This window comes from Dromiciops gliroides, chromosome 3 (assembly GCF_019393635.1).
Source record: "Dromiciops gliroides isolate mDroGli1 chromosome 3, mDroGli1.pri, whole genome shotgun sequence".
NCBI classification, from domain to species: Eukaryota; Metazoa; Chordata; class Mammalia; order Microbiotheria; family Microbiotheriidae; genus Dromiciops; species Dromiciops gliroides.
In genome coordinates, this window is record NC_057863.1 from 125,229,590 (window position 1) to 125,253,810 (window position 24,221).

Here is a 24,221-nt window from a genome sequence, read left to right on the forward strand (position 1 = left end):
ATATTTTCTCCATCACTTTCCTAAATCTGGACAATCAACAAAATAATAATTATGCCTTGCTTTTTAAAATTTGTCAATTTCTGAAGTATAAATGCTCATGTTGAAAACATTAACAGTGAGAACTGGTTTTAGTAGGCTCCAGGATACCCATGGTTTAAAGGTTTTTTGTACCTTAAGACCTGAAAAATACAGTTTTCCATGAGCATCAAAGGAATGACTGTCCACTTCCATACAGCTCTTAAGAAAACAAGTCATAAAGTTGGGCAGCAGCAGGAATTGGGCTTTTGGGGAATTTGTTGAAGTCAGGAATTTACTGGTAATATCATTTACTATCAAAGATTATTAACCTAATTTCTTCTCCAACATGATCACCCAATCTGCCCCTCATTTCTTGTACATATATATAAGCTAAGTAAAGTAATCTTTGGATTCTGAATTTAAGTTATAACATGCTAAATCATAGTGCTAGTTAAACCTCAAACATGCCTGTTTGCTTTGTCTTGCTCCTCCCTGCTATTCTTTGCAGGAGTAGCTTCTGTTTTGAAATTCCATTTTTTTCCCCTTCCTGGAGTAACTCTGTGGAGCTGTGGAAGTAGAGAAATAAGTCAATTTTGAGTTTGATTTTCAGGATGACAACAGTTTGCTTTATATATAACTTGTATAAATTAGAATAACAATTATGTGTTTGCTTGGCAGCTGCCTTTGTTAATAGAAGTGTGTTTGTTTATAAACTGAGATACTGTATCTTACGTCTCGTTTATAGGATGCCATAGAAGTTTGCAAGAAGTTCATGGAACGTGACCCGGAAGAATTAAGATTCAATGCAATTGCTCTTTCTGCAGCATAGCTTATGAAGAGTGAGGACACCAGTACTGTATTATTTGTAACAAAAATAAAATTCTTCCTGCCATACACCAGTACTCACAAATTTTGATATTTTCATGATGATATTGATGATACTGACCAATAATAGTTTATGTGGATTAAACTTTGAATTAATCTGTATTTTGTGTCTTTTTTCTCTCATAATGTATGGAAGATCAACTGTCCTATTTTTAAAAAATAAAATCCAAAGTAACTCAGCATAAGTGGCACTCAGTTATACTCTCTGTGTCTCCGTATAAATGTCAGCCAGTTTATACAAATATGATATTTGAATTATTGCTGTGGATGTCTTCTCTACTGCTGCAGATTATGAAAGAAACTCTTACCCTTTTAGTGATCTCATCCTCTCTAATGGGTTCAGTTATTATCTTTGTGCATAAGCATTCCAGATCTGTTCCATCTCCTGAGCTCCAGTTTTACTTCATCAGCTGTTCACAGGTCGCTTTCCACTGCATGTTCCATAGGAATCTCAAACCTATGTCCAAAATGGAAATCATTATCTTTTATGCTCCATCTCTGCTCGTAACATCCATTTCTATTAAGATTACCACCCTTCTTCCAGTCACCAACGTCCATAGTCTGAGGCATTCTCAGCCCCTCGCATTTCCTGACTCCTCTCTCATCCAGTCATTTGCCAAATTTTGTCTGTTCTACTGCCAAACCCCTGTCACATCTTTCCCCTTCTTACACAGTCACCACTGTCATTTAGGTGCTCATCCTTTCTCACTTGGACTGTTTTAATAGCCTCCTGATCTCCCCACTTCAAATCTCTTTTTCTACAATCCATCCTCCACTCAAATGCTACAGTAATATTCTTTTTTTTTTTTGTGAGGCAATTGGGGTTAAGTGACTTGCCCAGGGTCACACAGCTAGTGTCTGAGGCCGAATTTGAACTCAGGTACTCCTGAATCCAGGGCCGGTGCTTATCCACTGCGCCATCTAGCTGCCCCAGTAATATTCTTTTAAAGCACAGATCTGACCTTGTCACTCTCTTGCTCCAAAGGTTCAGTGGGTACCTATTGTCTTTAGGATGAAATACAACTTCCTTTGATTGTCAAGGCCCCTCTAATGTGGCTTCAGCCAACCTTTCCAGACTTAATACATGTCAGTCCTTTTTCACACTGTGGTCCAGACAAATAGGTCCACTTGCTGCAGGTTCTTGTACACATCATCATGTTGCCCATCTCTGTGCTTTTGTGCAATTTCCCATGCTTACATACTCTCCCTCTTTGGTCCCAACTCTTGAAACTCCTAGCTCCCTTTAAAGCTTTCAGCAAGTGCTACTTAATACATTTCTTGACTCCTCCCAACTTATTGCTAGTGTTCTCCCTCTCCCTAATTTACTTTATCTTTTATATTTAATGTTATGTATACATGATGGTTCCATCATTTAAGCTCTTTCAGGGCAGGGACTTTTTTTTTTTTCTTTTGTCTCCCCAGCACTTGACATAGTGTTTGGTACTTAATAAGGATTTAATGGTTCTTCATCAGCTGCTTTAAAGTTACAAAGTACTTAGCTCACAACCACAAGGTAGGTATTGTAAATATTGCTATGATCACCCCTGTTTTGCATTTGAAGCAACAGACTTGGAGAGTTTAAATGCCTTGCTTATGGTTAGGTAGTAAGAGGTAATTGGTCTTTTTCCAATTCCTGTGCCCTTATCATTCTAGCAAATGACCTTACCACCAACATCATTATGTGATAAGTACATGAGAGGTATGAAGGGAAAATTGCTATGTGCTGCTTAATTAAGGAAAGGTCATTATTGACAGTCGGATTCAGGAAAGGTGTCCTCAAACATCCCATTTGGGATGTGTTTTAAAGGCTAGATAGGATGGAATTCAGTAGGTAAAGAGGGCACTCCAGGCAGAGAGCAGCTTCACTAGGGGCGTGAAGGAAAGAAAGTAAGGGGTATTGTGGTAAAAGGGGCGGTGAGTAACCTCTAGCTAGGCATGAACATAAAGTGAGTGGAAGAGAATTGGTTGAGATAAGAATAGAAATTAGGATGGTACCAAAAAGTGACTTCCCCGAGGACAGAACAGATGGTAACCTGCAGAGGTTGGGTTTGAGTGCATGTCCTCTGCCTCCAGGACATGTGTTCCTTTTGCTTCACCATTCTGTCTCCTCCTACATATCTGGGACTCCAGGAAGACATCAAGGATAGAGATTTGTGAGTCATTGATGTTAACCAAAGCTTTAGGAGTGAATGAGATCACCAGGGGTTTCACTAATAAGAGAAATACACATTTAACCAGTATTTTACCTCGCCCATAAGATTGGCCAAAAATATAATAGTGTTGGAGAAACTATGAATAGAGGCACATTAATATGATGGAACTGTGAGGTGTTCCAGCTGTTCCAGAAAACTTTGGAATTTTATGTGAAAAGTTGCTAAACTGTTCAAACACTTCAACCCAGCAATACCATTACTGGGAATATTCCCCAAGAATATCAGGTGTACATATAGGTATTGAGGATATCTAGATAGTCTCAGATAATCAAACTGATGTTTTTTTTTTTATTTTGATATTCCTTTTGGTGATGTACATCACAACCCATCAATACTTGCCAATTTTGTATGACAGCCCATCCATGGTCATTCAACTCAGTTCATCATAGGGAGTCCACTCAACATTCTAGAGGCATTCCCCCTCACTTTCTTCTGACATCACATAATATGAATATGCACCATACATGCCAAAATATTCATAACGTTTTATGGTGAGAAAAAACGGAAGACTGCTTCCTTGTTCCTTAGGAAACGGCTGAATAAATTGTGATATATCATGTAAAGGAAATACTATTGTAAACTATGGTAAATAATGCTTATTAATTGAAAGTAAATGCTTATTTGAAAAAAATGAGGGAGATAAGGGACCCATGGATATAGAATGTTGTATGTGCTGCTGGAGAAGACTGTTTGGCTTAACTACTTTTCTTTATAAGGTAAAGGCCAGTACCTCTCACTCTCAGTATTTTGTATGATGGCTTACATCTCTCCTCACAGAGTTGTAAAGATCCAAGATCCAATGAAATTCCATTCAACTCTTTTTTTTTTTCATTTAAACATTGATTAAAACACTTTGTGTAATGTACGGTGCCAAGAACTTGGGATGAAAAAACAAAAGTGCTCTCAGGATTACAGTCTAATGTGTACGAGTGAGAAGGAAAACATTTAGAGATAATAATGTTTTTGTCATTGAGTTGTTTCAGTCATTTCTGACTCTTGGTGACCCCATTTGGGGTTTTCTTGGCAAAGATAGTGGAGCAGCTTGTCATTTCCTTCTCCAGCTCATTTTATAAATGAGGAACTGAGGCAAACAGGTTAAGTGACTTGTCCAGGGTCACACTGCTAGATAAGTGTCCAGTATTTATATGGCACTTTATGGTTTATGAAATGCTATACATATATTATCTCGTTTGTTTGAGATAAGAATCCTCTGGGGGAAATCAGGAAAGGTTTTTACTAGGGAAATAGTATCTGAGCTGAGACTTAAAGGGAGCTTGGGATGCTAAGAGGCTGAAGTTAAGAAGACATTGCCGTCCAGACTAGGAGTTTGCATTTGCAAAAATATGAAAATGAAAGCCATCATGTTAAGTTCAGGAATGAGCCAGCAGGCCAGTTTGGCTGAAGTGTAGGTTGCATGACAGGGGAGGAGTATGAAATAAGTCTAGAAATAAAGTTAGGAACCATATTTTGGGGAGCTTTATATGTCAGACCAAAGAGTTTGATATAGAAGTGTGAAATGATGATTTCCTGATAAGCAGAAAACCAAAATGCTTTCATCTCCTAATAAAGGCTGAATTGTTGAGTTAGGAAAACAAAAATTTAGTTATTTTTTTTTCTGCTCCTTAGCTTTTCAAACTGACCCTCTCATGTTTTCGTTGCCTAGAGCCAACTGGGGACTACTGAATGCTTTTGAGCAAGGGAAATACTTGGTTAGACCTGCATTTTAGGCATATTAAATTAGCAGATCAGTGGAAAAAGAATTAGAGAAGGAAGCTACTGGAATTAGGAAAATAACAAAAATCATAGATTTACTGTTGGAAGTGACCATTGAATCCACTTAAAACCCACAAATTCATTTTACAGATGGGAAAACTGAAATTCAGAAAGGACAAGTGATTTTTTACAATATTTCAGGAAAAAATATGATAAGCACCTGAACTAGGGTAAAAGATAGGGGGGCATGTGGAGGGTAGAGTGAACAATTCTTAATGATTGATATGGAGGTGTGAGACAGGCTCCGAGAAACTATCTTGTCCAAGGTTGTATGTAGAACCTGTGCTCAAACCTGTGTCTTGTGGTTCCACGTCCAATATTCTTTCCATTAAATTAGGTGGGTTACAACAGGTAGAATGACTCTACCTTTAAAAGTAATAATTAATGGGGTAAAGATAGGAATCTGGAGAAAAGTCTAGAGGCATGTCAGAACTCTGTCCTTGTCTTTCTGTACAACATTTTAATAAAGCTACAGGACTAATGAAATATATGATACTATGTACTGTATATTTGACATTGTGTACTAATTATTTTAAGCCACTTGTAAAACCAGTAATCTAGAAAGGAGGATTGGCTTTCTTTGAGTTAAATGTAGAGAGATGTCTCTAAGGACTCTATAAAGCCCTAATAGAAACCATTTATTTGTTGTGGTCTATTTATACTATTTATGGACTATAGTATATCCAGTATCTTCCCACTGGTGTGAGACCATACCCCACCCCTCTCCATGCTCTTTCCCCTGTACTTTGCATCTTACCTTCCTGTATTCCCTTCTCCCATTAGAATGTAAGCTCTTTTAGGGTAGGGACTATTTTGATTATTTTACTTGCATCTCCAGTGCTTAGCACAACGCTTGCTACATAGTAATAATTTAATAAATATTTTCTTCCCTTATTTAGTACCGTATAGTTAGAAATTATAATCCCTATTCCATAATTTAAATTTTACACTTGAACATGCCTTAAATTAAAACTAGTGTTATGGTGTGTTGTAGAGTTTGGGGTTTTTGTTTGTTTTACAAAAATATATTTTAGCTAAAAAAAAATCCACTAAAACAATGATTTTTATGTATGTTGAGATGTATGTGTTGGGTGAACTTCCTCTGCTAGGACAGGTAGGCTGTGTATAAATAAAAGCGTGGCTAGTTTGTTTATTTTTCCTCAGGTGACTTTAAAGGTTGGTGATTAGCCATTAAAAGTGTTTTTCTGGGGGCAGCTAGGTGGTGCAGTGGATAAAGCACTGGTCCTGGATTCAGGAGGACCTGAATTCAAATCCAGCCTCAAATACTTGACACTAACTAGCTGTGTGACCCTGGACAAGTCACTTAACCCCCATTGCCCTGCAAAAAAAAAAAAAAGTATTTTTCTACTGCTTAAGCCTTCAAGATTCTATAAAAATAAACCATAAAGTATATTTGATAACTGGTCACTTAACCCCAAATTCACAAATTGGCTGTGCCAGTGAACTCCCCCTGGTGAGTTAGAGGATCTGGAAGCCTGAAGGTTTTCTTTCCTCTTCTCATTTTGCACTCACAGGAAATTACAAAGCCAGCCCATTTCCATAAGGATAAATATAACTTTCTGTTTTAGTAGGCCTCTTCACTTAATATGATTTGTATTGAGAAAAGTAGACATTTAAATTCCATATACAGGAAGAAAGCATTAAGCAAGGGGCGGGGGGGGGGGTGGTGTTAAATGATCTTTTGTGTTTGACCAAAAAGCCACGAAATCTATTCTCTACATTTTTAATCAAAGATTAAAATCAAATCAAAGATTTAATCAAAGATTCCAGATGAAATAAAACCAATTTGGAGTGTTAATTTGTATGCATTACAAGAGGTTTTTAAAGCTAATTCAAAGAGAAAGTTAATATTTACAATGTGTAGAAAATTTTCTTTTAATCTGAGGGTTTTTCATCTTAGGACATGATTCTCTGGGAAGTACTGTACTTAAAAAGAAAGACCTAATCATCTGAACACTGAATGTTTGCACAGTGCTCTTGGAACAGTACTACCCATGAAATTATTCATCATAACTAAGTGTGGAAAATGCTGATTTCCTGATAAGCAGAAAACCAACATGCTTTCATCTGGTGATTTATATGTAGGCTGAAGGGTTGAGTTAGGAAAACAAAAATTTAGGGTTTTTTTTTTTTTTCCTGCTCCTTAGCTTTTCAAATGTTGACCCTATCATGTTTTCATTGCTGAAAAGCTGCCTGGAAATAAATGACTCCCAAACCAACGTGTACAGTTACTGTTACTTACTCGAGGTCAGCGTCATGGAATTCGGCTATGCTTCCACTGGACATAGATCAGGAGATGTTGGAGCTCCTCTTCCTCTAAACTATTGAATATAGATCAGGAATGTTGGAACCAGTACTTAGTTCAATCCCCTCATTTTAGAGATGTGGGAATTGAGGCTCAGAGAGGTAATAGAACTTACCCAGGTTAGACAGCAAGTTAGTGGTAGACAGAGCCTTCAGACCCCAAGGGTAGCCCCGTTTCCACATTGGAAAGAAACAGGAGAAAGCTAGATGCTCTACTGATGTATCCTGATAAATATTTCTTGGGGTTTTATAGATGATGTTCTGGATTGTAGCATTTCAAAAGTTCTATATTTTATAGTTTTCTTAATTATTTTTATTAACTATACAACCCCTAAAGTCCTTCTCCAGTATTTCATGATGTGAAGGTGATTGACTAAGTTGACTAAGATTATGCTAGTGGGGCTCAAGCTCTGCAAGATTGTATGAAGCCTGGAAAGAATGAGCAACAGTAGAAGCCCATCCTCTCAGGAAAGGGTGGAGAAGGAAGGGAACAAACATTTCTATATTTTCTACTACATAAAAAGGCACTGCGGGGCACCTAGGTGGTGCAGTGGATAGAGCACCGACCCTGGATTCAGAAGGACCCGACTTCAAATCTAACCTCATACACTTGACACTTACTAGCTGTATGACCCTGGGCAAGTCACTTAACCCCCACTGTCCCACAAAAAAAGCAAAAACAAAAAAAGGCACTTCACTAAGCACTTTACAAATCATAACTACTTTGGGAGGTAGATGCTGTTATAATCCCCTTTACGCAGTTGAGAAAAGTGAGGCAAACAGGTTAAGTGACTTGCCCAGGGTCACACAGCTAGTAAGTGTCTGAGGTCAGAGTTGAACTCAGGTCTTCTTGACTCCAGGGACCAGTTCTCTATCCATTGTAGCACTTAGCTAAATTTGGGGATGCTTCTCACCAAAAGGCTGGTTCACCAGCCTTTTGAAATATTGAAGAGTAAATACACAACCAATAGTGAAAAGAATTTAGGGAACATGCCTGAGTGCTTTTTTAAAGCAAGAAGAGAAAGGGAACTAAAATAATGAAAAGCAAATCCCTGTTCACTGATGTGACACGCAGTCTTCATTTACTTTTATCCATAACAGTTCCATTGAGGAGGAGAGGAGTTCTTTTTCATCATTGTATATACCTAGTTGGCATGAAAGTTAATGGCAGGGTTCTATTTACTATCATTTGCTATAGGAGCTGAAGGACAGGATCTCTCAACATCCTACACGTTCTGTGCCTTACAAGATGAAAGGCAGATTGCTAGAGGGTTTGTTCATATCTTAGACATAAAAGCCTAGCAGGCTAGGCAGAGGTTGTAAATCAAGTTGCTTTTAAAATGCTGTAAAACTCGTCTGATGGAGAGTGGTGCCGCATTATGCTCGGCTACCTGTGGTGGACAATGGCAGAAAAACTTAAAAAAAATAATATAAAAAGGTTATATCAGAATTTTCCTGAGGGCTGAAGAAGACTCATTTTGAAAAAAAGACTAATTTTGAGAAAAACCTTTAACTTCATTTTACTGGGGTGTTTTTCCTTTCCACATATAAAATAGTAAGTACTTGAAACCAAAACATGTTATTTATCTGCTCTCTCTCTCTTCCCCAACACACACATTTGGTTACAGTGCGCTTAGTTATTAGGGATTTCAGGCCTTTTGAGTTTCTTACTAATAGGCCTAAAGCATGGTCTGCAGATAATTTAAGAGATGCATTCTTAAGGAGAGATTGATTTCTTTTATGAACAAAATGCCTTAAATATTTATCTCTATTTCAAATATGAAACAACAAAAAGTGGCTCTCTATGCCATATTCTGTTATGGCTGGTAATGGGGCACAGATGAGGTATTTAAGATAAGGGTAGAATAATACTGCAACAGTTTTTAAAGGAACCTGGAAAAATCTGGTTCTCGTATCAAATAAGCTTTTAAAGAATGGATGTTTTTAGCAAATTATTCACTTTCTTATTTGGGCCTCCACCTTTTTGTTTTGTTTTGATCTTCAGAACAGAGAATAGCGTTGCCCTAGTTCCTACAAATATTTCAGGATGGCTTTTAGCCCCTCTTTAGAGAGTAACCAGTGGTTGTTTTCTTGCTCTGCATGGAATGTCTACAGAATGTGCCTCTTCTTTTCTTGCTAAACTAATGGCAAATAGAGGTAGAGAAGAGATTCAGGCTGGCGCCTTCACCTTTTTTGAACTCCCCCATTATTCATTTCATCATGAAGAGCTGCTATGGATGACATGATTTGATGAGTGACTAACCTAGCTTCAAAGTGTTACATTGGGTTCTCTCACAATGATTTAGCTACAATCCTTTTTATTGATGATAAATACCAAAGTTTTGTGGAAGTTAAAAGGAAATTTCTATAAATCCTCAATGCCAGTTACATTTCACCCACTGATAAAACTTTAAGTACCCATGTCTTGACATAGGATTGCATTCCACAAGCCAGGGCTTCTGCCAATACAAGCAAATAATGTCCATGACCTTTAATAATAATAGAGAGCTTTGAGTTTTACAAAGTGCTTTACAAATATTTTCTAATTTGATTCTCACAGCAACCCTAAGAAGTAGGTGTGATTATTATCCCTAAATTACAAATTAGGAAATTGAGGCTGAGAAGCTAAGTGACTTGCCAAGGGCCACACACAGTTAGTAGGGGTCTGAGGCAGGATTCAAACTCAGGTCTTCCTCATTCCTCTTTCCAGTGCATCAGCGTGGCTCATCTCTCCATCAGTTGCAAATTGAAACATGTCTATGGTGTAGGTGGCCTGTGACAGTTACTGTAGTCAAAAAAATTCATGACCTTGCAGCCAACCTGGTGAGGAGCCTTTTCCAAATAAATTAGGCTAGCCTTCAGACAATAGACATAAAGGCTCTTTGAAATCAGATTAGTTTCAATAGCAGGACTGTACATGAAGCCTTTCCAGTCTGGTTGGACCTGCTAGGGCTTGTATTCCACTGGCAGTAGGCTTTGAGAACCCAGGGTCACCTCCATAAAAATGAAACAAGAAGTGTGGTACTTTTGTGGATGTGACCTTAGAAACATTTTTTTTAATATGCAAAATCCTATCAGAATCTTACAATCAATAGCTCACATTTCCATAACTTTTAAAAATTTACAAGCCACCTTTCCCATAAGCACTTGGTCAGATGTGTCTTAGAAACGTATTCATTTGGCAGTTGTGTGGAGGATGGATTGAATAGGGGAGACACTAGAGGCTACTAGACTAATTAATACTATCATAAGAAGCCAAGTGAATTTACTATCCCTATTTTGTAGATGAGACTATTAAGACTCAGAAATGGATAGGGGTTTGTATATGCTCAACCTAGTTAGTGTCAGAGCCAAAAATCCAAGTTTGAGGCTCTTTCCTCTATACCAGGGCTTCTTAAATTTTTTTCCACTCATGACTCCTTTTCTACAGAGAAATTTTTATGCCACTCAGGGTACATAGGTATATAAAATAAGTATACATAATTTTTTACTGTTGTCAAATTTTTCATGATCCCCACATTCAGTTACATGACCCTATATGGGGTTGTGACCCACGGTTTAAGGAACTTTTCTTGGGGCAGCTAGGTGGAGCAGTGGATAAAGCACCGGCCCTGGATTCAGGAGGACCTGAGTTCAAATCTGGTCTCAGACATTTGACAATTACTAGCTGTGTGACCCTGGGCAAGTCACTTAATCCTCATTGCCCTGCCCACCCCCCCAAAAAGCTTTCCTCTATACCATGTAACAGAAGACATTTATTGAGCATGTACAGTGCTGAAAGCTGGGATAGATACAGAAGTATATGATGTAGTCCTCTGTTTGACTTTATTTTATTTTTGGTGAGGCAATTGGGATTGTGAGGCCGGATATGAACTGAGGTACTCCTGACTCCAGGGCCAGTGCTCTATCCACTGTGCCACTTAACTGCTCCACTCTGCTTGACTTTTAAAGCCCTTCATAACCTGTCCCCCTCCTGCCTTTCCAGTCTACTTATACCTTATTCCCTTCCACTTACTCTTCATGAGCCCATGAATATTGATTGACTGGTTGTCCCCATGCCTAGAATTTTCTCCATTTTTTACTACCCTCTCACTTTCCTGGCTTCCTTCAAGTTTTAGTTAAGAAATGTTTGCCAGTTCCCTTAATGCTAGTGTTTTTCCTTTGTTGATTATCTCCACTTTATCTTCTGTGTGTATTTGTATATATGTATGTATATACAGGCTACACACACAGATGTGCATATATGTATGTTAATATATTAATGGGGACTTTGTATATATATGTATATACACACACATATGTCTATACACAGATATACACAACACAGAGGCATATATTTTTTATTTATACATAGTTATTTACATTTTGTCTCTCATATTAGCTTATAAGCATTTAGGGATAGGGAAAGTCTTTGCCCCTTTTTAAAAGGATTTATCAGAGTGTATATAATACTAGAACTGAACATGGAACAACTGATTGATTCAAGATTGGGAAAGGAGTATGACAAAACTGTGTATTGTCGCCTTGTTTCTTTAACTTCTACGTGGAGTACATTGTGAGAAATACCAGGCTGGATGAATCAAAAGCCAGAATTAAAGTTTCCAGGAAAAATATCAACAATCATCTCAGATATGCCGATGATACCACTCTGATGGCAGAAAGTACAGAATTAAGAATCCTCTTGATCAGAATGAAAGAGGAGAGTGTAAAAACTGACTTGAAGCTTACCATTAAAAAACACACAACAGGGGGCAGCTAGGTGGCTCAATGGATAAAGCACCAGCCCTGGATTCAGGAGGACCTGAGTTCAAATCCAACCTCAGACACTTGACACTTACTAGCTGTGTGATCCTGGGCAAATCACTTAACCCTCGTTGCCCCGTAAAAAAACACACATACAACAAACTAAGATCATGGCACCTAGTCCCATCACTTTGGGACATATAGAGGGAGATTCAGAAATGGAAGCAATGTCAGATTTTATATTCTTGCACTCAGATCACTGCAGATAGTAACTTCAGCCATGATATTAAAAGATGCTTGCTCCTTGGAAGAAAAGCTATGGCAAATCTGGACAGCATACTAAAAAGCAGAGATATCACCTTGCCCACAAAGGTCCATATAGTAAAAGCTTTGTTTTTTTTCCCAGTAGTAATGCACAGCTGTAAGAATTGAACTATAAGGAAAGCTGAGTCACGAAATTGATGCTTTCAAATTGTAATGCTGGAGAAGACTTTTGAGAGTTCCTTGGGCAGCAAGGAGATCAAATCAGTCAATGCTTAAAGAAATTAACCCTGACGATTCATCAGAATAGCAAATACTGAAGCCAAAGCTTAAATACTTTGGATATATAATGAGAAGATAGGACTCATTGGAAAACACTCTGATGGTGGGAAAAATTGAGGGCAAAAGGAAAAGGGAACAGCAGAGGATGAGATGGATAGATGGTGTCACGGAAGCAATGAACATGAGTTTGGCCCAACTTCAGATCATAGTGGAGGATAGAAGGGGCTGGTGTGCTATGGTCCACAGGGTAACATAGAGTAGGACATGACTGAATACCAACAACAACAAATAGCACTAGAAGGTGCTTAACAAATGCTTGTTGGCTGATTTGACTTGATTTAGCTGAGTAGATGAAACATGAAACAAGCTAAGGAGTCTGTCAGGTACTGATTAATTAAGTACCCTATGTCATGTCTCTCAAATCTGCTCCCTTCTCTCCATTCACAATACTCCTATTCTACTTCATGAACTTATCATCTCTAAACAGAAATGTTGCTGTAGCCTCCTGGATTAAGAAGAATATTTATTTTATGCAGGAATGGTTGCCTTTTAAGGGCACAAGTTAGTCCTCAGGACTTGGTTAGCCAGGATGACTTGGGTTATAAAAATCCCATTCTATGTAGAGCTTTAGCCAAATGTCTACTACTCTGTGGGGGAGTCTTTTCTGGCCCAGCCTTGACATTGCCATTGCTGTGGTGAATGAGGAATCGTTCTATCAGCAAGAAATTGTATCCTTTTTCACCTTAATCTGAGTAAAGTTCATTTTAATTGCATTTTACAGACCTTGAGAGTTTGTATTGAATTCCAGTCCTGAACCTCAACCCTCAGACAGGCTAGGCCTGGCCCAGAATATTTCCTGATTGGTTTATCTGCTTTCAGGCACTCCATTTCCAATCTATCCTTCATACAGCTGCCAAATTAATATTCCTTTGATAGAGATCTAACCGTGCCACTCCTATTCCCAGAAATTTTCATTAGCTCCCTATTGCTTCTAAGCTACAAACTTCTGAGTCTGGCATTTAGAGACTTGGACAAACTTACTTCCACTTACATTTCCAGACATTCAACATAATTTAATACAATTTATAGGCCAGTCAAACTAGCCTGCTAGCCATACCCCAAAATGAACTTGCCATATTCCACCTTTATATCTTTTTTTCTTTTTCTTTTTTTTTTTTTGTGGGGCAATGAGGATTAAGGGACTTGCCCAGGGTCACACAGCTAGTAAATGTCAGGTGTCTGAGGCCGGATTTGAACTCAGGTCCTCCTGAATCTAGGGCCAGTGTTTCATCCACTGTGCTACCTAGATGCCCCCTTCACCTTTATATCTTGGCACAGACTGTCCCCCATGCCTATAATACCTCCTTATCCAAGATCCTTAGACTCTCTTAACTTCAATCAAGGTTCAGCTCAAGTGCCCTCTCATGTATGAAGCCTTTTCTGATCCCAGAGTTGTTAGTGCCTATTCCCTTCTTTAGTTATCTTGTATTTAATTATCCTTTTGTGTTTTGTACTCTCCTAGTAGAATTTAAGGTCCTTAAGGGCAGAACTATTATATATTTGCTTCTTTAGCATCAGATCCTCGGGGAATTCCTTGTACATCATAGGCACCCAATATATGTTTATTGAACAAAACTGAATTGAATGGGGACTTTGTGTTGCAAGTTTACTCTATAATAATATCAGCCAAAAATTCATGGAGAGACGGTGTTATGATGGAAAACATGTTGGATTAGGAGCTAGATTTACTACTCTGTACCTCGGTTTCCTTATCAGTAAAATGAAGGGGATTAGCCTTGATGATCTCTAACGACTGCTCTAATATTTGATAATTGTAATTAATGAGTATTCAAGCTCACCTTTCCACTTCACAATTCTCTTTCCATGTTGCAGTCAAACTGGTCTACTTGCTTGTGTACCAAATCAGCATTTCACCCCCTTCTTTCATGCTTTCCTCCATGCCCAGAATGCTCTCCTTTCCTTCATGTGAGACCTGTGGCTGAAAGCCCTTCCTGATCCTCCTAGTTGTTATGGTGCTCTCCTGCCTCAAATTATCTTGCATATGCTTCTCTGTGTACATATTGTATTCCTCCCCCACTTCACTAGAATGTAAACTTCTTGAGGGAAGGGTCTGTTTCTTGTTTTGTCTTTGTATCCCTGAAGCTTTACACATGTACAAATCAATAGTCATTGAATAAACAATGTTACAAAAGGGATTTTTGTTTTTGGTGAGTTGATGTCCTAACAACCTTAACATTCTGTAATCTACCAAATGCTACTAAGAAAAAAATTCACTCCCCCCTCTATTTTTTGTGGGGCAATGAGGGTTAAGTGTCTGAGGCCAGATTTCGAACTCAGGTCCTTCTGAATCCAGGGCCAGTGCTTTATCCACTGCGCCACCTAGCTGCCCCCTACTCCCCTTTTTTTAAAGATTGAATTTGCAATGAGAAAGTTGATTTTTGCTAACAGGGACTGTTGCTATTAAAATATTTCTGGGATATGATCCTAATGGCTTTTGAATTACATGTGGATAACAGAAACATGGACAGATAGATGGACAGACAGAAAGAAAACAGAAAAATAGACAGTCCATGTGTTCTCATCATTGTCTCAGTATGTCAAGAGAAATTGAGGAAGGTGCCCGGCATGTTGTGTTGAGTTTATGGGAGGACATAGTCAGGAATCTTAGATTAATATCTACCACCATTTCCTAACAACATGAATTAGGTCTACCCTTTCTCTTTCCCTCCTGTGCCAGGGGTTAACTTTCTGTATAAGGGAACAAAGTTGTTCCCTATCAGCTTTCCTGGAAGCCTCCTTCTCAACTGGAGTCTAAAACGTCCCAGCCACATAGTCTAGGCTTTTCCAACTTGGTAGATTTCTGAAGATGCCAGGAGTCACCATGTCTTTCATGACTTGCTACTCTGTTGAACTTATGGAGATGAGGGGGGCTGCATTAAGAGAAGCCACTTGTTCTTTATCCTTCTTTTATTAGGGCAAAGCAAACCTGCTTTTGTTAATTGTTCAATTACTTGTGAGTACCTCATTTAATCCCCAAATTGAACTTGAACAAAGAGGATGCTGATGTTGGAGCTGCCTCCAACAGCAGGTATGGATGGATGGCTTGAGATATGCATAATGAATGCCCACTGATGGAATTACAGATCCACCTGAGTATTTCAGTAAGCACAATATAGGTAATTTGGAACTGCCAATATGTGTATGTGCTATAGATGTATGTGGTCACTATGGGATTTGAAACCAGGTCTTCCCCATTCCAAATTCAGCTCATTAGCCACTGTGCCAGGTACTCTTAATTTCAATTAAGTTGTGATTAAAAAATAAAGTTTTTAAAAACTAACTTGGAATCCTTATTATGGTATAGGGATGGAGGGTATAAGAGGAATAATATCCTAACATCTGCACTGATGCAAGTTAGGCTAGCTTTTCCTTAAATGGAATTGAGATTCTCCCAGAGACTTGGTTGGCTCAAGGGGACTAAAGGTTCAAGCTGTCACCGTTTGTTAGGGCTTTCTGCCGGCACTCTTGGTTTAGGTTCCATTTTGGGGTGAAATGAGGCACTTGTAAGTCATCGTACAGTTAAACAGGGGAGATTTATTTTGTCTTAACACAGCAGGGATATGCAACTAGGATTTGGAGCCCTAAAAGTATGCAGCACAATCTCTCCACCCCAATTCTCACCTCTGCCACACATGCCTATTCCTTGTCTCCATATGGAAATGTTTTTGGTCAGTGGGATTTGTTGATTTGGTAGTCTTCAGACATTTTCAAAGCCTAAGGGCCTCTAGACTAGATAACCAGGGAAGTGTGTCAAGGGAGGAAGGGGCCAATGGGGTCCCAAGACAGTTTTGACGACTTTGGGGGGAAACAGTGGAGGTCTTGGTTCTAACACAACATTACTTGCTGGTTACCAAGAAGAAAGCAGCCATGAGGAGCTCCAGACCTGCTCTCTGATGCTTGGTTTGTGGATCATGATGCACCACTCAGGCAAGTGAGCTTTACTCAGCTGAATCAGCTCCAGGTTTCCTCAATGCCTCTGCTTATTGAATATCCTTCTTCTGTTATGGCTAAGTAAATCTCTTTTTGCTAACTGTTAAATGACCTCCAAAGCTCTCATTTTGTTCCATTATCTAGCCTAAACTACCAGGGGACATCCTGACTCAGTCCCAAACCAGAAGAGATGATTAAAAGACGGTTGAGAAGGGAAAGAATAATAAAATTTTGATTGGTGTCCTCCTGTATTAACAACTGATTTGCTTTAACTCTGTTAATAACAAATATGCAATAATTTGTTTAAATGTATGATCATAAATTTTGAGATCTAAGAATTTGCCTCTGTGGGATTTTTCTAAAAAACTTATACCCATACACCATCACAGATATTTTGCATGCCGTCCTCATCTGACAATTATGAGCAAATACAGTTTTCTGAAATTTCAGTGCTTTGTTGTCACTTGGATATCTTTTAGAAAGGTAAAATGGAATAGTAGAAAGAGCTCGGGATTTGGCGTTTACAGAGACCTAGGGACAAATCCTTAGTAGACTGGTTTCACATTATTCCTCACTGTTCTACATTCCAGCCAAAATGATTCACTTGCTGTTCCTGATGGAGGGTATTTCATCTCTCATCTCCATGCTTTTATGCAGTCTGTCCTGAATGTCTAAAATGCTCCTCTTCCTCATCTCTTAGAACCCTTAGTTCCCTTCAAAGCTCATTTCAAATGCTGGCACCTCCTTAAAGCCTTTCCTGGTCCTGGATGTTGTTAGTATTCTTGGTACAGTATTTACTTTGTACTCCTGTTTCCTCTTGATAGGATGTAAGCCACTTGAGGACAAGAACTATTTTCTTATTGTCTTTATATACTTAATGATAAGAACTGTGCCTGGTACCATTAATAAATACTTATTGAATTGAATGACTTACCTACCTCAGAAGAAAATGTGAAGAAAATACATTGTAAGCTAGAACCTGATTATGTAAATAATAACACAACATTTAATTAAATGCTGGCTGAAATCAATGAAATTAATAAAATGAAAACTCTAGTTCCTATTCTTCCTAATGTCTAGAATGAGTTGCATGCCAGTCCTCAATAAACATTAAATACCTCCTATGTACTGGACACTTTGCTAAGGGCTGAAGATATAAGAAGAGGCAAAACACAGTCCCTGCCCTCAAGAAGCTCACATTCTAATGTTGAGAAAAAATCTGTTTCCTTCCTTCCCATTCCAATAAGTGGTTAATTAGTAGAAGATGATTTATTGAAAACGTTTATATTAGAATTTCTGTAGACTCACCTAAAGCTAGATAGGTATCATTTAGATTAAGAGCCTGGTGGAATTAAACAGAATAATTCTGTTGAGAGAGGCAACATAAAGAACACTTTCCCTTTGGGACAGGGTCTAAACATTGCCCTTGTGCTGAAGGTATCCTAAAAATATGATTACTTATTAACCAAATTTGGTTACCTATTATAGTTTAAGCTAATTGGAAAGTAGGTCTAAATCAGGTTTCAGGGAACAGATAGCTAAGGCATATATTCATAATCTGAATAATAATTCAGATGCCATACTAGGAATATGGAAAGAACCAAACCTATTTCATTTCCACAAATAAAGCATTTTTCTCTCTTTCTGGCTCAAAACTTGTTTGACTTTAAAAATCCAAAAATAGCTTCAGTAAGCAGACATACAATTCTTGAAGAGTGATTGGAATTTTTGGTCTTTCCTGTAATAATACTATACCTCCATCTTACTGCTCATTAGGAAAAAATGCAGCATAAATTTTTATCTAAATCTAAGAGTCAAGGGGGCCAGGAACCATGGAATCATGTTTTTCTTTCTGAATAACCATGTTTACACAATCTGAATCACCCTAAGCAATTCTATCAGCATTCCAAACGATTATTATTCATGCCTCATTTCGAGGTATTGAATTTTTTAAAATGCAGTTTTGTATGGTGAAATGGGGATGGAATGAGATCAGATATGTTCCACATGGATATGGGATTAGCCAATTTAAACTTTTCACTTACACTAAGATAAAAATGGGCATAGAAGTAATCAATACAATATCTTCATTTTATAACTTCCTGTCACTGTAGCTCAGTTTCCTATCTAAAGATCAGAGCTATCTCTAGGGTATGGAGAATAGAGGGAAGTATACTGACCTTGCTGCTGTCCCCTATTTCTAGCCACATGGGCTGCATTTGGCTACTCATGAAAGTAGTCAAAAGTGAAGGGATTAAAAACATAATATAAATGTAATCAGTCCATACCCACAATTATTCCTTAATTTGGAGGAGGGGGGAATATATGGACAGCCTTTTGCTCACATCCCTCACTGTGGCTCCCTTAAGAAAGTGAGGCAAAGTAAAGCAAAGTGAGTCAAAAATGACCCTCTGTCCTTCCATATATACCACAGACCCTCCTCAGGGATGAATGAGTTGATACTCATTTGGAAAGTGTTGAGATGTGTTTTCCTATTGTTTGTCTTGCAATTTTGTCCTGATTAAATATTTACTACTTCAATGTATGGTTCTTGCCTGGTCTGTTAGGTGCAAGTTACATTTTTTTTTTAAAATAGCATTTTATTGGGCCAGTTAGGTGGTGGAGTAGATAAAGCACCACCCTGGATTCAGGAGTACCCGAGTTCAAATCGGGCCTCAGACACTTGACACTTACCACCTGTGTGACCCTGGGCAAGTCACTTAACCCTCATTGTCCTGCAAAAAAATAGGTTTTTTATCTTAGTTTTTTCCAATTACATGTAAAGATAGTTTTCAACATTCGTTTGTGTAATATTTTGAGTTCCAAATTTTTCTCCCCCTTTCCCTTCCTTCTTCCTTCCTGAAGCCACCAAGCAATCTGATACAGGTCATACATTGCAATCATATTAAATATATTTCCATTTTAGTCATGTTGTGAGAGAAGAATCAGAATAAAAGGGAAAATCCATAAGAAAGAAGAAACAAAAAAGTGAAAATATTATGCTTCAATCTGCATTCAGATTCCATCATGAGTCTTTTGGAACTATCTTGGATTATTATATAGGTGCAAGCTAAATCTAGATGATCTTTGGAAATCTTAAGGGAAGTAAATGGGGCTGGAGTCAGCTTCTTCCTAGAGTTTTCCTCTCCCTTCAGAGACCTGAAGAGAGTCTGGAAAAAAGTGTCTTCTCTCTTAAAAGTTGCAAGCCAGATAATAAGAATCTCTCCTCTCTCAAGTGCTCACCAGGTCTGCTTCTTATGGGGGCCACAGAAAGGGAGCATTGAATAATCAATCTCCACCAACAAGGAGAGCCTCATGCAAATAGGCTTTGAGCCACAGATTACAAATGGAAACTGGATTGCATTTTGTTAGGGCTCCTCCAGGTTATTGATGGAGTGTTGAGCTCAAGATAAAACTACCTGCTAAAACACTGCTAGTATTTCAATAATGGACCATATTCGAACATGTTTTTTTCTGCCTTCCTCCTCCTCGCACCCCCCAAGCATAAACCCTGCTAACAATCCTGGAAAATGTGATTCAAGGAACCATTGTACAGAACTGACGCACTTTTAGGTTTAATCTGCATTAACAATTTTTTCCATCCTTCCCTTAAGTCACTAGAAAACCCACAAAACAATAAATCAAACCCCGATTTATAAAGTTTGCTAATTTCTGAGATACAAATGTTCATAATGAAAATTTAACACTTGGCTCTCAGAAGTTGGTACAAGTTAGCTTCAACATACCCCTGTAGAGCATGTTAGGGTTTTTGGGGGGGTGGGGTACCTACTGAATATGATGTAGAAAATGAATGCATTTTATATTATGTTCTGGATAATGAATGTAAGTTAGTGAGTAAGACATCTACTGGATGAAAGACCAATAGCTGCTAAACCACATTTAATTGCCCCAAATTATGGAGCTGTCCCATATACCCTGAGAGCTTCCTAGAGAACGGAATGGTTGAAAATTAATTGCCAAACCCTCTCTTTCTGTCAAGTACTTTCTAAGCAAGCTCAGGCCCATTATAGGTAAAAAAAAAAAAAGTGTGGACTATGGATAATGTGAGGGAAGTTGGTGGTGGTAGAGGAGGCAAGTCAAAATTTATTTGGGAATAGGCTCAGATTGTGGAATGTTATTTATTAGTTAAGTACTATATCAAGGAATAGTCTGATAGAGTGTTCCGCAGGCATCATCACAGGAGAGCTGAGGCCTGATAGAGAAAATGAACAATTACTAAAGAGTTTCAGGGGTTCTGTCCTTGACATCATACATATATCAAAGAAGCGAATCCTAAGGTCATGGCTGGATACCAGTTTGGTAAAGTGAAAAGTGGCAAGAATACCTATATCTAGGTCCTACCTACCTCCCAAAAGGAATGAGAGAAGGGCTAAGACAGGAGAAATAGCTGCAGAGATCCATGCCGTTCCTGTGGAGTTCACGGACGGCATCAGCTAAACTCAAGTGAGCATTGGGGACTGAGTGTGAAGTGGAAACAACCGCGCACTTATACAGAAATTACAAAGAATTTAGGAAGACATTTAAAAAGAATTAAGGAAGACTGTTGAAGTTACCGGATTGGCTAGAAGAGGCTGGTCTAAAAGCTATTAATTGACAAGTAACAGTTCCAAAAAGCCTCTTATCTTACATTTATTTTATATTATCTTATTTCTTATCAGGAAATGAGTATTAATCTTTACCATCTGCCCTGGATTGATTGATTGGTTGAGTGACCTCTCTGGCTTTGACTCCAATAGTTTATATTCTTGTGTCAATTAATACTAGGCTACTATATTTATACATCATTTCTGGGTTTTTCTTCTCTAACCTATTCCTTTAGTTCATTTGTCCATTTCTTAAGCATATTAAAATTTGTAATTATCGATTTATGATATAATTGCTCAATTCAGTTTCCTAAATTACAAATGCAACTTTTTTCCCCAATAAATTATAGATTCACATGTAATAAGGATTCAATGTGGAGTTACCTTGGATGATAATTACGATGCTCCTCAGCTACTTCCAGTCCCCATTTATTTTCCTAGGAACTTCTAAAGGTCATCTAAATTCAGCTTGCATTTTACTGACAGGCCAGACAGGAACTGAGCATTGAAACAAAAACATATTTAATTGGGAAAGAATTGTAAAACAATAGAAACACACATTTCAGCATTTATTCCAAAATCAATGCAACCTTATCTCTGGTTTCCCTCAGAGTAACCCAGGAAAGAGGTAAGAAAAATGGCACAGTGAATAGGGAACCATTTTGATCCTAATTCTTAAGCAGTTATTTTCATCAGACAGTTTTTTAATCTCTTTTTCCATTTGGCTTTTCAAACTGTTGACTTTTTTCTCATGACTCTCCTGCATTGCTCTCATTTCCCTTTCCATTCTTTCCTCCTTTTCTCTACATCTTCTTTCTATTTCTCCTACTTTCTCTTCAAAGTGCCTTTTGAAAGCTTCCATGACCTGAGAACAGTTCATGTTTTTCTTGGAAGCTTTGACCCTGTTATTATCTTCTTCTTCTGAGGTTGTATTGTGGTCTACCTTTCCCCCAAAGAAGTTCTTGATGGTCTTCTGCTTTCTCTGCCTGCTCATCCTGGCTTACTATTTCTTGTCTTTTAACTCCTTCTTTAAGTGTGGCACTGCTTCCAGGACACACCGTTCAAGCTACAGCGTGGCCTGGGGGATGGTTGGGCTTCTTCTCAGCCTGCCTGGCCTCCCTTTCATTTGATTTTAAACTCTCCACTGGGGGGGTGGGGGTGGGGGTGGGGTTGGGGGTGGAGCTGCTTCTCGGCTCCACTCCTGTTCTCAGCTTCAGAGGGTCCCAGCAGTTTTGGGTTGGGGGGGGGGGCAGGCTTTAATCTCACCTGGCCTGTTCTCAGGTCCGGAGATAACCCCAGGCCTATTTACTAAGAAACCAACCAGCAAAGCTTTCTGTGATGTGGTTCTCAGCTTCCGAGGAGACTGCTCCCCTGCTCCCCTCCCCTATCTGGGTCCCCGCCGCTCAGGATTTCTTCCTGGTTGCCTGCTGGGGTGGAACAGTGGAATCCTTCCCCCCAATCCACTGGTACCCCTGCACTTACTGCCCCCCCAGGCCAGCCGTTCAGTCTGACCGCGGGATCGGTTCCAGAAGATGCCGGTGCTGCAGCCAATTCAGAGGCACTTGGGCAAATTCCTCTGGTGGGTGTCTGGTGTGTCGGCCCGATTGCGGGGATAGGCTTGATTCGTGGCCCAGCACAGCCCCCTGAAATCTATCTATAGCTGGAGAAAACTCTCAGCCTGTATTTTTGTGTGTTTTTCTGCCCCAAGGGTTCTTTTATTGCTATTTTGGGGGTTATTGTATCAGGAGCCCTGTGAGCTTAATGTCTTTCCTCTGCCATCTTGCCTCCGCCCCCTCCACTCCGGGAACCATTTTGAAATCGGGAAGACCTGGATTCTTCAATTCTGGGGCAGACTGGCCTCAAATGAAAGGGGCCAGGTTCCCTATTCTCATACTCGTTGGTTCATTGGGTCTCCTATCCCTGTGCTCTGGAGAAGATTTATCTATCACTTAGGGTATGGCTCATGTCTAGAATATCTCCAAAGTGGGGAGAGTAACTAGGAGAGTACTCAATGTACAATATGAATGAGGTATGGGACAGCTATTTTATTTTTCGACACACAGACATAATGTCCAAAGACATAAAGACTCACAAAACACATGGACAAACTACCTTAAACCAGAATTCATGAACTTAGAACTACTGTTCCAGTCTTTCAGGAGGGTCATACCTCATTAGAATGTAAAGCAGTTAGTTGGTGGATCAAGCCAAATCAGTGATCCACATTTTGCCTCAGTTCTGCACCAACTAAACAACTCCATTCTTTGTCAGTTAACTCCATCTGACAGATCTATGACCTCTGGATCCTAAACATAGGCACCTCGTGAATGATGTTTGGTCACCTACTTGGGAAAGGAAACACAACGTGGAAAAGAGGTTGGGGTGGAGAGGAACAAGCTTGCTAGTTAAGTTCATATTCACCTGAGAGAGGCAAAGTTGTGGGGAGAAAGAGCTCCACTTATTCCACAAACCCCTTAAGAGAAAAAAATCTGGTTTATGAATGAGCAACCTGTCATCCTAAGAGAGTCAAAGAAAGAGAATAAGCTGGGAACTGTCTCTCCTTTTAAACTGACAGCACTCTGCTTCACCTGACCCTTAGTACTTTACACTTCCAGTCACAGGGCAGGGGAAAGATGAAGGGTGAAGGGATCACCTGGGATTTGTTGTGTGATACCAAAGTTCCAAGTCCTTTCAGCACTGAGCAGGAAGCATAGGGTTCATTTCCAAACTCGATCTAATCTTGTGTCACACGTATGGCTGGACATAATGGGGCAGGGAGAAGGGGGGAGGGGAGGGACAATTTCATACAGGTTTGAATCCTCCAATTAGCTCAATTCAAACAGCATATGTGAAGCCTGCCTTCCTCTAGGCAGCTTAATAGGGGACAAAGCAAACTCTAAAGCTTCTTTCTCACCTCGGAGTGTGGCTGTTTTCCTATGAGCTGTCTGCTCCCAGCTCAGCTGGGCTTGGCTCCTTTCAAAGAGTAGAGGGGCAGGCAGCCCGGGTTGTGAGCTTCTGTTCTCACAGTTCTCAGTTGGCCTTTTCTGAGCTCAGCTCTCTTCAAGCATGGGGTGAAAGGTGGGGTGGGGGGAGGGATAGTCGTTGC

At 39.2% G+C, this 24,221-nt stretch overlaps 1 protein-coding gene and 1 long non-coding RNA gene across 4 annotated transcripts in view; one reads left to right on the forward strand and one right to left on the reverse strand.

The window, feature by feature from the left end:
* UCHL3 (ubiquitin C-terminal hydrolase L3) overlaps positions 1-1,088 on the forward strand; it is a 98,877-nt gene extending 97,789 nt beyond the window's left edge. For all 3 annotated transcript variants that reach the window (XM_043998274.1, XM_043998275.1, XM_043998276.1), the window contains one exon: positions 764-1,088. In XM_043998274.1, coding sequence (XP_043854209.1) covers positions 764-847 — 84 coding nt within the window. In that variant the 3' untranslated portion in view covers positions 848-1,088. The remainder of the gene's footprint in view (positions 1-763) is intronic.
* LOC122751284 lies at positions 60-21,592 on the reverse strand. The gene is made up of 3 exons (XR_006355781.1): positions 21,500-21,592; positions 1,212-1,360; positions 60-584 (listed from the first exon to the last, which is right to left on the reverse strand). It is a non-coding gene; the product is annotated as an uncharacterized LOC122751284 (long non-coding RNA).
* Positions 21,593-24,221: the final 2,629 nt, after the last annotated feature.